Source organism: Hemitrygon akajei, chromosome 7 (genome assembly GCF_048418815.1).
Source record: "Hemitrygon akajei chromosome 7, sHemAka1.3, whole genome shotgun sequence".
Lineage (NCBI taxonomy): Eukaryota > Metazoa > Chordata > Chondrichthyes > Myliobatiformes > Dasyatidae > Hemitrygon > Hemitrygon akajei.
This window is the reverse complement of record NC_133130.1, coordinates 30,881,495-30,898,184: the sequence shown is the minus strand read 5'-3', so window position 1 is coordinate 30,898,184 and position 16,690 is coordinate 30,881,495. Positions and strand designations below refer to the sequence as shown.

Sequence of the window (16,690 nt, the reverse complement as noted above, 5' to 3'; positions counted from 1 at the left end):
AACTTATAGTCTTTTAACATTTTTGGACTACTCTTACTGTGCCCATGGTCTGTTTTTTTTATCAATTATGCTATTGTTTGCACTGTTGTAACTATATGTTGTAACTATGTGGTTTTGTGCAGGTCTTGTCGTTTTAGTTTTTGGTCTTGTTTTGTCTGGTGGGTTTAAAGCTCCTTTCCAGGAAATACGCTAAGATGGTAGTGCGATCTTAATACGCAGCAGCCTCTGCGGACTCTGGATAGGGGATTGTCAAACGTTATGTGGATTTTCTGGTGTAGTCTGTTCTGTCATGTGTTTTTGTGATATCATTCTGGAAGAATGTTGTCTCATTTTTTAACTGCATTGCATTTGTGGTTTCTAAATGACAATAAACTGAATCTGAATCAGAATCTGATTTCTTGCACAACAGACTAATTATGGAAGATTTCTCTGCCATTACCACAAAATGTACAGTAATAGTACAAAGAATTTTGCATGACTTTTATTGCTGCTATAAAACCAACTGATAGAACATTACATTCAATATGTAAATAAACAGGTCAAGTTATTGAACCAAATTAAACACCGAGTTTCATTTACTAAATTTTACAATATCATACAAAATATGGTTAAATTACAGTGGTGCATTTTTCTCATACTGACATTGAATTATGTTGTAAGTCATCATTTTTACAATAATCCTCAGGGCCTGATGCTAAATATGAACACTAAAAATTTTATTTGCAGTTCCTAAAATCATACTTACTTTGATATGAAATCCAGGACTGCAAACATTAATGACTATTAGTTAAAATGGAGTGAAACGTATCAAGCACATGGTGCATTTTTTTTGCAGTGACAATAATTTAAACCTAGAACATCTTCTGGTTGAAATGCATGAAGAAAATATAAAACAAACTAGATACACATCATATAAATTCACTTTTCACAATTCTTGGTCTTTGACTGTTTTTTTTTGTAAAAATGCCAGAGAATACAGATACTGCATGAAGTTCAAAGTGTTTGATGTCAGGATTTTCTGTTATACGATTTCATACATCGATTTGTCACATCACAGGTAAGATATAAGCAACTGGTAACTCCACAGCTTGATGAAAGAGAACAGAGCCTCACCAACCTAGAGAAATGAAAATTCCAACTTCACTTAAAGTTAGGTTCATATTGATGGTGACTCTTCATGCTAAATATTGTCTGACAATGGAAAGTATAATCTCCGTGGGAGTCAAGGAAATTCATCCCTTTTTTTTACTGTGCTAAATACGTGTTCCATGAAAGCTCATACAGATTTCCCACAAAGAAAATCCATTTGGCTTTTGGACTTCTTTGTACATCAGATCCTGGCTAAGATGGGACCTATATGGTGAACCATACTTCATGCATAGTAATACCAGTGCCAATTTTCCAATTACACGACTTCAACCAGAAGCAATCACAAGTGTGATCAGCCCCGGGCTCATCGCGCAAGCAAGTCAATTTGAGGTTTAGCTCTTTTGGGAGAAACTGGGCTCTGGGTATTGTCACATGTCAGAGCGGATTATGCAATCCAGTCTAACCAACGTTTTAAACTGTGTGGTAGTACGGAGCCCATATAAAGAACTAAAGGGAAATTTAGTGAGAAGGGGAAGAAATAAAGGGGGGAAAGTGTGCAAATTAAGGTACAGCAATACTCTCAAGGTCTGAGGTGCAAAATCCAGTATCTGTAGTTACTGCACCAAGATAATAGCATTTAGGACTTAAGTGCTCTGTTGATGTCAATTAATATATTAAGCAAAAGCGTGCATGAATCTCATAAGAACAAAAAAAAACCAAATTAATACAATTCAAACACATCAGCACTACTCTAAGTACTTTACTGCTGCCAACATCATGTAAACACTATCCGACACATAATACAAAAGCAGCATATACTTTAGCCATGTGCTCACAACACTGATAGCCAGTATGGTCTTGGACAAAGCAGTTAATTGGTACTAAACAGAAACAATCACAATCTGGCAATTGCAGCTTCAGGAAGCCTTGCATGGAATCCTTTTATGGAAAACAACAGATTGTCTTGGCTGATACTGCTGCCTTCGTCTTTTTCTCTTTTCCCACCGACACATCAGTAACATTTTGAAAGTGTTTCTGAAGTTTTTGTTGCACAGTGCATAGCACATGGGATTCACAGTGCTGTTAACATAGCACAACCAGTAGCCCAGGCGCCACAGTACGTCATGAATGCATTGGTCACAAAATGTGTTTACCAGCACCATTATGTTGTATGGTGTCCATGTTATAATAAAAGCCAGCAAAATTGCGCTAAGTGTCTGTGCAGCCTTTTTCTCTTTTATAAGTGATATTCTCTTACCCTTTGTTGTTTGACTTCTTGATTTGGGGACAAAAGGTTTTGAAACTGTGGTTTCTCTAAAAGACAAAGGCATGGATGAGGATGACTTTGCTAAAGAGGAAATTCCTCCCACAGATTTTGAAGGATGGATGGATGGCATTGACTGAGCAGGAAGCTTGGCAAAATGCTGGTGGAAACTATTGTCCTGCTCTTCTTTTAACTGCTGCGACCTGAACTTTTCCTCCTTCTCACTGGAATCAACTTTGTCAAGGTCGTCACTGCAGAGATCCATATTGTTCAAGTCTGTGGACTGGGATAGACCAGCCACTGCCTTAATCCCGGGAAGGTTTAACACGATGGAATAAATTGCCCTGGTTTCTGTCACCACGTCTTCCTCATCAGATGAAGCTGAATGATCCAAGGAACCGCCACCATCATTGTTGTTCCAGCTATCACTGCTGCTTGGCTCCTGCTCACCCTCTGTGCTGGCCTTCCATGATTTGGGGGTTGGCCAGAAGTGGCACCTCCTCGACTTCCTTTTGTTTCTCATTCCCTCCCGCTGCAGCTCGTTGCTGCTGCAGCTCCTGCTGCTGCCAGTTTGACGGAAAAATTGCACGGTTTCCATGTCATGAGTCGAGGCCTGCAAAGCCGCCAGTTCTTTGGTGCGCTTCTCAGTTTCCTTGTAGATCCTCCAGTAAAGGATGGTCATGATGGTGACCGGCAAGTAAAATGCAGCGATGGCAGTACCAAAAGTAATTATTGGTTCAGATAAAAACTGTATTAAACACTGATTCGCAGACACTGTTCTTTTACCTACAATATACTGCCAGAACAAAATGGCAGGCGCCCAGAGTACAAATGAAACTGTCCACGCAAGACCAATCATTATTGCAGCTCTCTTGGGAGTTCGTTTAGCTCTATAGGTGAGCGGCCGTGTAATGGATAAGTATCTGTCAAAACTTATCACCAGGAGGTTCATTACAGAAGCATTGCTAGCAACATAGTCAATGGCAAGCCAGAGGTCGCAAACTACATTACCCAGAGCCCATCGATCCATTATGATGTACGTCGTGTATAGGTTCATTGAAATCACTCCAATTATCAGATCTGCAAAGGCCAGACTAAGTAGAAAGTAATTGTTCACTGTTTTTAACTGTTTGTTCACCTTGAATGCAACCATCACAAGAATGTTTCCTATGATAGTCACCAAGGAGACTATTCCTGTGAAAAAGACAATCAAAATGACTTGCCAAACAGTGTGACCCCCAAGAGGGTCAATGGTATTGTAACTTGAGTCAGAGGTGTTAGCTTCCGGAGAAGCTGTGGGAGAAAAGGTGGCCGCTCTTAGCAAACTGCTGGTACTTCCATCCGTAGACCCATCACCCAAAACCACTTGTTCCTGTGATTCTCTGTTCCAGGAGAGACTGGTATTGATAAAAAATGAAGAATTTGTGCTGTTGTAATTTGGGATCATTGTGGCTTTCTGGCATATTCTGTAAAAATAAATAAAAGAGAGAGCAAATTAAAAATTAGACCCTTATAAAGACTGCAATGTTTAAAAAAGTATAGGCTCCTGTTCAAAAATATTATTGTTAAAATATTCTTCACACTCAGTACTGGAAACCCTGTCCATCACAATAACAATCAAGTGTGTCTTCTTGGACATATTTGTGTGTCAAAATTTTGAGTAACATTTCAAAAGTAATTATAAAGAAATATTTGGAAATCTTTAAAAATACAATCTAAGAAATCAAGGAATCTTTACATAACACCAATAGTCAGCTGAAATGTGCTAAATAGCAAATTGAGTTCAGTTACGTCACAACCACTAAAGCACAGGAGCACAATCAGAATTAGAATCAGGTTTAATATCACTGTCACACATCATGAAATTAATTGTTGTGCAGCAGTAGGATATTGCAATACATATATAATTTTAAAAGCATGTATATTAAAAAGCTAAATTAAATAGGTACTGCAAAATGAGAAAACAAAAGTAGTGAGGTAGTGTTCATGGGTTCAATGTCCACTCAGAAATCAGATGGCAGAGGGGATAAAGCTATTACTGAATCATCGAGTGTGTGCCCTCAGGCTCCTGTAGGCAATGAGAAGAGGGCATGCCCTAGGTGATAGGGGGTCCTTAATGATGGATGCCTTTTTGAGGCATTGCTCCTTGAAAATGCCCTGGATGCTGAGGGAGGCGAGAGCCCATGATGGAGCTGACTGAGATATCAACTTTCTGCAGCTTATTTCAATTCTGTGCAGTGGCACCTCCATATCAGGCATTTAGATTACTCTCCATGCTACAGCTGTAGAAATTTGAGTGTTGTTGGTGACATTACAAATCTCCTCAAACTCCTAATGAAATATAGCTGCTGTTGTGCATCCTTTGTAACTGCATTAATATGTTGGGCCCAGGATAGATCTTCAGAGATGTTGCTCACCCCTTCCATTACTGATCCCTCAATGAGGACTGGTGGGTGTGGCCTTGTTTGACTGTTTCCGAAGTCCATAATCAAACTTTTTGTCACACTAATGTTGAATGCAAGGTTGTTGCTGCAACGCCACTCAACCAGCTGATCTGTCTCACTCCTGTATGCCCTATTGTCAGCATCTGAAATTCTTCCAAGAATAGTTATGTCATCAGCAAATAATACATGGCATTTGAGCTGTGCCAAGCTACACTGTTATGGGTGTGGAGAGAGTAGAGCAGTAGGCTAAGCATCTATCCTTGAGGTACACGTCAACATTTACACAGGGATATCCTTTATGTTCCCTACTCTCACCAACTTTTTTCAGTAGAATGGCAAGACGCACAGATTGCACCAAGAAACTGGATGAACATTGGTAAAAAGAAAAGGTTCCAAGGATCATTTATTATAGAAGTATATAACTTGAAGTTCTTTTTCTCTGGGTAGCCATGAAACCAAGAAAGAAAAGAGAAGCAGCATGGTCATCAACCGCCCAAATTCCCCTTTCCCATACAAAAATACTGAACAAAATGGAAAAGGCACATCAAGCCCCCAAATTCCTCCACCCATGCAAATAAATGACAAGAATGGACCAGGCACATCGACACCCAAATCCCTCATTCGGCACAAAAAAAACAAAAAAACCGAACTAGCACATTAACCCCCAAATCCCCCTCCCCACACAACAAAATGAACAAAACTGGAACAACATCCAAATCCCTCCACCCTCCCCCCAAAATAAACAAACACATCAATCCGCAAATCTCCCGCACAAAAAAAATGGAACAGGCACATTGATACCCAAAACCCCCTCCCAGCACAAAACAACAAGAAATATTGGGCGAAAAACACAGAATATAAAAAACTATAAGAATGAAAGAAAAGTCTATTGCCCAAGTCTACATCCAAAATGTAGAAAACCTGGATAGCGCTCTCTGGCAGACGTTTTCCTCTTCAAAGCAGAACGATCAAAAGACAGGCAGCCAGTGCTCACCCTCCACACTTGCCTTGATGCTTCTATCTCCTTCGTCAATTTAATCAGCGAACAACAGAAGCTTTAATCAGCGAAATTGAACCAAACATCAGCTTGCACCCCATTGCGCAGCCTGCTCACCACAAGATTTGCGAACGCTGTCTCTGTCTGCAGGAATCTTCTCGGAGACTGAAACGATCTTCAAGCTTTTGCATTTGCCTCGATGTTCAATCTCCCTCATTGCTTTAATTGATGAACAATGGAAGCTTTAATCGGCAAAATAGAGTTGAAAAACTGGTCTTAATTCCACTGGAAAGCTAGTGTTCGACATAAAATGCCTATTTCTCAATAAGGGAGGAAAAATTTTGAATAGAACTTATAACTAACACTAAACCTCATTCCAAATTCACTCATGAGTGAAAGGATTTCTGGTCTTCAAACAACCGGAAAATATTTGCATGAAACATTATGTAGAGGTTATCTGTGTGATGGGGTAAACAATTTTAACAGACAGGTCACACAAATGAGTTAACTCCATGCAAAAATCAATGATTAAGGCACCCAGAAAATGCTGAACTTGTGACTCAGACTGTCGTTTGAAGACAATTGTTTTCATTCATGACTTTCATATCTTTTTAACTTTATTAATGAACAAATGTTACAAAATAACTCTATGAGGCAAAACAATCCTAACAGGTGTCAATAGTAAAAGAAATTGTGTAATAAAAGGCATAAAATAGTGCACAGGGATTGGAGAAAATTGAACTTCCCCAATTTAGGTAAAAAAGGACTGAACAGAGTAAGTAGAGTGAAAGTGTTTTATTACACTAATAACAATCATGCTTGGACAAATTGACCAATAGTCCATTATTCTGCAGCCATTATTGTCCATGAAGAAACTCTGCAAAGGAAGGAACTGGACTGGGGAGATTAAAAAAGGAGATTTGGTATGTCAACAAAGACAATCAAACATTTCTACAGATGCACCATGGATAGCATTCTAACTGGCTGCATCACTGTCTGTTATGTGGGGGGGGGGGGGGGTGGTGTGGTCCGACCGCACAGAATCAAAATAAATGGCAGAAAGTTGTAAACTTAGCTCCACTATGGGTACTAGCCCCCGTAGTATCCAGGACACCTTGACGGAGTGATGCCTCAGAAAAGGTGGCATCCATCACTAAGGACCTCCATTGTCCAGGTCATGCCATGTTCCCATTGCTACCATCAGTTAGGAGGCACAGGAGCCTGAAGGCACACGCTCAACGATTCAGCAACAGTATCTTCTCCTCTGCCATCCAATTTCTGAATTTGACATACGTTGAACCCATGAACACTCCCTCACTACTTTTTTATTTCTATTTTTTATTTAATTTAACATGGACATCAAAGAATAGGGATGGCAAAAGACACCTTTACGAGAATGAAGAATATACTGACCAACGCTAAACTAGGCGTGACAACCCGCCTCAGAGTACTGAAAGGTTACGTTTATCCAGTTATGTTATATGGTTCAGAATGTTGGACAATATCTAGTAACATGAGGAAATGAATTGAAGCAGCAGAGATGTAGTTTTTGAGGAGGATGCAAAGAATGTCATGGGTGAAACGAATATCTAACGAGGATGTCATGAACAGAGCAAGCACAAAAAGAGAAATAATGTATGAGATCATGAAAAGGCAACATAACTTCATTGGACATGTGATTAGGAAAGAGGAGTTAGAATGCACGGTAATTACGGGAAAGATTGAAGAGAAGAAAGCAAGAGGAAGGCAAAGACAAATGATGATGGAGACAGCAGCCAGAGAACTGGAAATGAATACCAATGAATTGATCCACTTGACCCGAAACAGGAGTGTGTGGGCCATGGCAGTCAAAGCTCAAACTGGGCACGGCACCTGATGATGATGATATTTACTGTAATTCGTGTTATTTTCTACTATTATGCATTGCATTGTACTGCTGCTGCAAAGACAACAAATTTCATAACATATGCTGGTGATACTAAACATGATTCGGATTCTGAATGAGAACTGGAAAAAAAGCAATTATAAAATGCCAGAAAAAGGCACAGAGATGTTTGGATTTGAGAAACAGACAAACCTTGGGAAACTGATTACCAATAAAATTGAATACTCATTCATATGTATGATCATTAGGAAGCTATGTTAACAGTGACACAAGAGGTTTGTAAAACACTGAAGCATGATGAATGGGAAACTCTATTTCTGAGGATGAGAAATAGATTGATTTTACTACTTTCTATTTGTCCCTATTGTAATCTTTGAAATTCTTTTTTCATTCATACTACTCACTAAGAAAGTCAGACATTTAGATCTCAAACCTGCTTTAATAATATTCCGTCCAGTTGATGGCACTCAAAGCATTCAAGTCATTACATACTCACAATCGCATTTCATAAGCAGTCCAGGATTAACAATATTCAGCAAAGAGAGTTGAATTAACAATGTGTAATTTCAAGAAGTCTCACACACTACTATTTTATATTCACTCTGTAAGCTATTTTGTGGAAGTTATTTCATACTGTTCAACATTTAGTTTGGTCTGAACAAAAGCTGCGGGCTGACTTCACAGCAAATGAGACACCAAAGTAATCTGTGTTAATGCAACTATCATTGGTATTATTCAGACCAGAAATTACCTCATGTTTTGTACAGGAATCAATCTTATTCTCCACTTGAACTGGCATTTGCACAATTTTATCAAATTTTGTCCAAAGAAAGCAGCTATTAACTAAATGACACTTAATTCCTTTGTTTATGAGCTATTTTGGTTTATTTTCTTTTACTCCATCTAATTCTGGTTGAGAAGACGGAAAGACAACAAAGGTTTTGTGGTGTGCTCCCCCAATCAACACTCTGAAGAAAAAACTGAAACACTGGACTAGGAATTTGAAAGCCTTGTAGTACATTTGTAAAGCTCCTACAACGGGGAGTTGTGGGATTGTGTCTTCACTCTGCTACATAGGTTGCGTGCCAACTTCCAATGCCCAAAGAAGGCTGCAAACTCATTAAGGATCCTGCATGAAGCATGTGATCATAATTAAAGGCCGGGGATACTAGATACAAAATTTACCTAACATGTATCATGTAGCATATACACATAAACTAAACTGGGCTCTTACTAACAAGCTGGATATGTTCTTTTTAAAGCACGCACAATCCCAATGATGGCAACCTTTTACACTGCCATGTTGTCAGCCTGCCAGCTAATGCCTGAAGTAGTGCTAGCATCTGTATCATGGAATCTCCTATTATGGTAGCTCCACTCAGAATATAACAATCACATTGCTTTAGTCTTGAAGAAAACGCTGAGATATGTCGTTGACAAGATAACATTGAGATTCAATCATTTCCAGGTTTATAAACCAGTGAATGGAGAACACAGTTTATTTGAAGGTGGTTCCTTGTGTTACCTTTCCCAAATCAACTGTGGTTCATTTAATCTTAAATTTATCATATTTCATTATCAGACATTAGTGCTGGGATTTCAATATCATAATGTACATTTAGCAAAATGTTTAACAAAATTTGATGATGAGATGGATTTTGGAGCATTGTTGTGGTTGGTTGTTCCTAAACTATTTTATCTAATGGAAATAAAATGCATGAAATGCGTTTTGTCAGGATTGACTAAGTAATGGTGTACAGTGCTTAATTAAGTCACATCATTGTCCACCTCTATGCAGTAATGGTCTCTTTCCACTTTAAAAAAAAACATATTCATCTGAATATCTCTTCTTTCTGTTATGAAGTGCAAGGGCAGAACTTCCAAATCACACATTCCAAATTGAGCATTCCCCAGAATGAAATTATTATAACATTGAGCAAAACACACAAAATGTGGGCTTCTGCCCCCTTCCTTTCCAGTCCTGATGAAGGCTCTTGGCCCGAGACGTTGATGGATTATTTTCTGTCCTAGATGCTGCCTGACCTGAAGAGTTCCTTAGGCATTTTGTGTGTGTTGCTCAAAATTTCCAGTGCCTGCAGAATCTCTTGTGTGTATCTATAACATTAATCACAGAAATGTAGCGACAGCTCACATTCATTTAGGACTCTAGACAGTAGGATGACAGAATCACAGAATGACTACAGTACTGAAGAGACCACTTTGCCTATTGAGTTCCTTCTGGCTTAATGCAAAATGCAATTGGTCCCACTCTTCTGAATTCTCCCCTTAGTTCCACAAGTAATTTCTCTTTGAATAATAAGCTAACTCCAATTTGAACACTACAGCTGATGTTCCCTCCATTGCCCACCCTGCAACTTGTTCCATAGCCTAACTACATGCGTTAAAAACTCAGACAAGTGTGAATTAATGCATTTTGGGAAGTTAAGCCAAAGAAGCACATACAGAGTGAATGACAGAGACCTAGGGAGTGTAGAAGAACAGACAGGGTACATAGGGTACAAATACATTGTTCCTTGAAAGTGGTGACAAGATGGTAGAGAAGGTATGTGACAAGATTGCCTTCAGCAGATGGGAGACTAAGTAAAAGAGTTGGGATGTCACATAACAGCTGCTTACAACTTTGGTAAGACTTCACCTGGTCACCTCTACTATAGGAAGGATGTGGTTAAGGGACAGAGGGTGCAGAAAAAATGTTACAAAGAATGTAGCTGGGGTTGGAGGGTGTGATTTACAAAAAGAGACTGGATAAGATGGGACTGTTGTCCTGGAACAAATAAGGCTGATGGGCAATGTCGTAGAGGTTTAGTAAATCCTGAGGGCATGGATAAGGTTGATGGTCGTTTCCCCAGGGCAAGTAAGTTCAATACCATGGGCAATAGGTTTAAGGTTAGAAGAAAAAGATTTACAAGGGGTGTAAGGAGCAAATTTTTCACACGAGGATGGTGGTTAAGTAGAATGATCTGCCAATAAAACTGGTAAAGATGGATACAATTATAGCATTTAAAAAGCAAGGAAAATTGAAACGGTTTAGAAGGATTCAATCTTTCCTTATAACTTAAGTCCTCCAGACACTGCAACATCCTTGTAAATTTTCTCTGCACTCTTTCAAACTTGCTCACACCTTTGCTGTAGGTAGGTGACCAAAGTTGCACATGATGCTCCAAATTAGGCCTCTCCAACATCTTGTACAACTTCAGCATAATATCCCATCTCCTGTACTCAATACATTGATTTATGAAGTCCAATGTGCCAAAATCTTTCTTTACAACCCTATCAACCTGTGATGCCACTTTCAAGGAATTATGTACCTGTATTCCCAGATCCCTTTGTTCTATCTCAGTGCCCCCTTCACTGTGTAAGACCTACCCTAGTTGGTCCTACTGAAGTCAGAACCTCGTACTTGTTTGCATCAAAATCACTGGAGCCCTAAACCGCTGGTAATACTTGAGTGACTTAGATTTTACAAAAGGAACCATTCAAAGGATGAAAGCATTCCTGAATACATTTGAGAACTGTGCGAACTTTCCCAGTTCTGTAACTTTAGAGCTCGACTTTCTGATGCATAGTCAAAGCACTCCAAAGAGGCCTAGCCTTAGAACGAGCATTGACCATTGCAATATTGTTAGAGAATGCAGCAGAACCACAGTAAAGGAGGTTAGAATGTGAAATGCACAAACTGTCCCTGAATGGTGCATAAGACCATCATGGCTGACCCTGGATCCCATTTAACCCCATACACCTGCCTTCTCACCATATCCTTTGATCAGGAAATGATCAACTTCCACTCTTAACCGTGCTAGAGCATTCCACAAATTCACTGTCCTCTGACTAAAAAGGTTCCCTCCTTACCTCTGTTCTAAAAGGTCACTCCTCAATTTTGAGGCTGTGCCCTCTAGTTCTGGTTACCCCCACCAGAGGAAACATCCCCCCCACATCCACCTTACCCAGTCCTTTCAACATTCTGTAGGTTTCAATGAGATATGCCACTTCCACCAATGTTATTGATGTGGTAGATCCACTCATGATGCAAATAACTGTTGGTCAAAGAGAAAGTCTGCAGTAGGTGTCCCAGGTAAGGTCACATAGAGAGAGTGTGCAAGGCAGACAAAAAAGCACAACTGCATGAAAAGTCTCAAAGACAAAACTAAGCAAATGAATAAAGTTACCAAATGTAAAACAGAATCAGACAACATAGAGTCTGACAAAGGTGAACGATCATGCCAAGAACTGCATAGTGTTATTGAAGCAGATCATAAAGTCATTTGGATCACAATAGATGTGTCCGGTGTAAACCTGAAAATGGAGCTGGATACAGGGTCAGCTTTGTCCATAATTCCAGAGATTGAGTACAACAGACAGTTTTCTAAGATACCATTAGAGAAGACCTCAGTGATGCTAAAGACCTACACAGGCAAAGAGTCTCCCAAAGGCAAACGGAAGGTGAATGTCATGTATGGAGGCCAGACACAGCAGTTGCAGCAATATGTGTTGAAAAGTGAAGGGCCAGTGCTGTTGCTGACCCCTTTGAATGGTAGTGTGAATGGTTGAGAAAAATCCAACGAGAATGGCACTCAATCAAAGCTCTCAGTGGGACATCAACAGGCAACAGCAGCCCAAATGGTAGCACTAACCAGAGACGAGCTTTGCTGCTTAATGCTAATAAGAAGGTATTTGAGAGGGGATTGGTAAACTCAAAGGCATAAAGGCTGGACTTGAATTGGATGAAAGAGCAACACCAATATTCCATAAAATGTGTCCAGTGCCTTAAACACTGTGTCCTAAACTGGACGCTGAACTTCAGAGATTGGAGGCACCTGGAATTCTCTCCAAGGTTGAATGGAGTGATTAGGCCACGCCCATTGTCCCAGTGATCAAGAAACGGCAGGCCGGAGCCATTCGCATATGTGGGGACTTCAAGGTGAGCAATAACCCGGTGCTGCGCACTGTGCAGTATCCCTGTCATGAAGAGAGGACATCTTGCATCTTTGGCAGGCAGGGAGAGGTTTCAAACATTGACCTGTCACAAGCCTATCTGCAAATGGGGATTGAGGAGTCAAGCAGGAAGTTCCTCACAATCAACACTCACAAGGGACTGTTCTAGTATTTCCGTCTTGGCTTTGGCATTCCATCAGCTCCAGCTATTTGGCAAACAGCAATGGAACAAGTGCTCCGAGATATTCCAGGAACACAATGTTACTTCGATGACATCATCGTGACTGGCAAAAATGATGAAGAGCACCTTCAGAACCTTGGTAAAGTGCTTACCATGCTGAGTGAGTATGGGCTGTACGCAAAGAGAGAGAGAACTAAGTTTTTCAAGAATGAAATCTCATACTGTGGACATGTCATTGACAAGCATGGCTTACATAAGTCACTAGAGAAGAATGAAGGAGTGCTACAGGCACCCAAACCGGAAAATGTGTCACAACTCAGGTCATACTTGGGCCTTGTAAACTACTACCGCTGGTTTCTCCCAAACATTGCTACAGTGCTGCATTCATTGAACGCACTGTTACAGACAGGAGCAAAGTGGGAATGGTCAGAAAGATGTGAAAAAGCATTCAAGGAAACAGAGAGACTAATAACATCCAATGAACTGCTCACACTTTATGACCCATCCCTGCCCAACTGACTTATGGCATTGGAACCATTTTGTCACACATTACGAAAGATGGATCTGAATGCCTAACTGCGTTTGCTTCAAGATTGCTGACGAGTGCAGAACGCAACTCACACAGATTGACTGATAGGCTCTTAGTCCAGTGTGGGGAATAAATAAGTTTCACCAGTACCTCTATGGACAAAAGTTAACTCTTGTGACAAATCATTAGCACTTAGTGTCCATTGTCAATCCCAGGAAGGGAATTCCAGTGATGACTGCTACCTAGTTACAATGTTGGGCACTATTCCTAGGAGCCCAGTCTTATGACATAAAGTTCAAGGGTTCCAAACAACACAGCAATGCTAATGGCTTGTCACGTCTTCCACCGCTAGCGACTGAAGAAGAGAGGTCTTCATACTGTGACTCAGCAGAAGAGTTCCACACAGCATTGGTGGACCAGTACCAAATTCTGAAATACAAAGAGAAACAAGGAATGATCCGAAATTGTCAAAAGTCTGTGAAATCACCATTCAAGGATGGCCAGCTCATGGTAAATCTTTCCTGCACTCTCTCCAGTTTCAGTACATCTTTTCCATAATGGAGTGATCAAAATACTTGTCTAAGTGTGGCCTCACCAAAGAATGCTGATGTGTGGATCTTGTGTTGTGGTTTCCTCTAAACTGCGCACATTTTAGAAAATCTGTATGAAGGACAGCTGGGTGCAGTCAACTGAAGAGTCTCACCTGGAGCTATGTGTGGTGTCAGGAATATATAAACAGATTCGAGACATGGCCAAAAGCTGTTCACGATGCAAAGAAGTTCAGAATGCACCCCCACAGGCACTCCATGGGAGTGGCTGCATTCACCATCGCAGAGTACATATTGAGTACATTCTTCTAATTTTAAAAATTCCAATAAGGTTGCCCTCATTTTCATATATTCCAAGGAAGAAAGACCTAGCCTAGGCAATATCTACTTGTAATACAGGTCCTCTAGTCATGGCAACATTCTTGTAAATCTTTTCTGCACTCTCTCCAGTTTCACTACATCTTTTCAATAATGGAGTGATCAAAATTGTTGTTTAAGTGTGGCCTCACCAATGAGTTATACAACAGCCAGCAACCTAATATCCCAATGCCTATACTTGACGCCCTGACTGATGAAGGCCAACGTGCTAATTGCCTTTTTCACTATCATGTCTACCTGTGATAACACTTTCAATGAACTTTGTACTTGTACTCCTAGTTCTCTTTGTTCCATTCTACTCCTTAGTGCCCTACCCCTGTAGGATAAACACAGGTCTGACTTTTCAAAATGCATCATTTCACACTATCTATATCCAACTGCCACTGTTCAACCCACATTCCTAACTGATCAAGGTCCCCATGACATCACCTCATTGGGGTAGTGCTATTCATTACAATAGGAAATTTTGGCCTGAAGATTTGGAGAAAAATATAATTTACGAGTATTATTTATGATGATTTAAATGTTTTTAATTATTTCTGAGTGCTTAAGTCATTCTGATTATTAATCTTTGAAATCAATTACATCATATATGAATCAGAGGAATTCAGGTACATGGTTCTCTGAAAGCAGAGTCACAGGTAGACAAGGTGGTGAAGAATTCTTTTGGTATGCACACCTTCATTAGTCAGGACAATGAACAGAGAAGTTGAAAGTTTATATTACAGTTGTACAAGATGCTGGTAAGGCCACACAATGTGTAACATTTTGTTTTGGTCACCTGCTATAGGAAAGATGTGTTTAAACTGGAAAACATGCAGAAAAGATTTACTATGTTTTTGCCAGGACTTGAGGAACTCGAGAGGTTGGACAGGCCAGGACTTCTATCCTTGGAATATAGGAGACTGAGATGACCTTATAAAGGTGTTGCCAGTGACAGGTGTCTCTGCAATGAGATCTCTTCTTATTTCAGGAACACAGGCCTGGTCTACTCAAATCTTTTCACACATGGCATCGGGGTATTCTAATAATCCATCTGGTAAACCTTTCCCACATTTCCTCCATACCAGTGCAGACGCTGTTTTTAGCTGAGGAGACCAAATACTCTGGATACAATCTCACCCTGGTCCTATGTGATTGTGATTTACTCCTGTACTCAAATCCTTTTTGAAACAAAGGCCAGCATAGCACTTGTCTTTAAAGCTGCCGTCCTAATCACTTGCCACATCTGCATTAAGTGACTTGTATATCACAAAGCCCCCGACCCTTTGAACATCAACACAATTCAATAGCTCCTACATTAAACCATTTTCTGGACATCCACGCTCACCCCATCTTCCTGCTGCATTAACACAGAGAGAATTCCTCCTGTCCTCACCTACCACTCCATTTAAATCCAACGGATCATTTTCTCCATAATCACCACTACCTTCAAAAGGATCCTGCTACCAAACACATCTTCACTGCCCCCCTCCCCCACTCTCTGCTTTCCATAGGGATCACTCCTTCTGTGACTCTCTAGTCCATTCATCCCTCTCTGCTAATCTCCGTCTGGTCACTTATCCCTGTAAGTGGCAGAATTGCTGTACCTACCCATTTAACTCCTCCCTCACCTCCATTCAGGGTGAATCCCAACGTAGAATAGAGGACCACTTTGTTGAGTGCCTCCAATCCATCCCGTAAAAGTGGAATTTTCCAGTGGTCAACCATTTCAATTCCTACCCTCATTCCCATTCTGACATGTCTGTCCATAGACTCCTCCTCTGCCACAATGAGGCCACTCTCAGGCTGGAGGGCCAACACCTCATATTCCGTCTTGGCAGCCTCCAACTTGATGGCACGAGCATCAGTTTCTCCGACTTTCGGTAACATTTTTTCCCATCCCCTTCCCTCTTCTCTCGTTCCCTAGTCAGGCCTCTTACCTCTTCTCCTCACCTACCTATCACTTCCCCACAGTGCATTTCCTTCATCCCTTTCTCCCATGGTTCACTCCTTTCAGATTCCTCCTTTTCCATCCCTTTCCCTTTTCCACCAATCACTTCCCAACTTCTTACTTCATCCGCCCTCAGCAACCCAGTTAGCTTCACCTATTTAGCTTGTCCTTCCCCCCTCCACCTTCTTTTTTCTGGCATCTTCCCCTTCCTTTTTCAGTCCTGATGAAGGCCTTGGCCCGAAGCATCGACTGTTTATTACTTTCTATAGATGTTGCCTGATCTGCTGTGTTCCTCCAGCATTTTGCGTGTATTGCTCTGGATTTCCAGCATCAGCAGAATCTCTTGTGTTTATAATACTCTGCTTTCCTATTTTATGCACCAAAGTGGATAACTTCAGTTTTCTACTTATTTTTTTTTATCTGCCTACTTGCTCATTTATCTATATCCCTTTGGAGCATCTTCACATCCTCCTCCCTACTCAGATCCCA

The 16,690-nt window shown here is 40.6% G+C and overlaps 1 protein-coding gene across 9 annotated transcripts in view; it reads right to left on the bottom strand.

Annotated features, from left to right (window-relative positions):
* Positions 1-467: 467 nt before the first annotated feature.
* The window catches only part of LOC140730325 (muscarinic acetylcholine receptor M3-like), a 327,953-nt gene continuing 311,730 nt past the window's right edge, over positions 468-16,690 (bottom strand). For all 9 annotated transcript variants that reach the window (XM_073050580.1, XM_073050581.1, XM_073050583.1 and 6 more), the window contains one exon: positions 468-3,819. In XM_073050580.1, the coding sequence (XP_072906681.1) occupies positions 2,007-3,800 (1,794 nt within the window). In that variant the 5' untranslated portion in view covers positions 3,801-3,819 and the 3' untranslated portion in view covers positions 468-2,006. The remainder of the gene's footprint in view (positions 3,820-16,690) is intronic.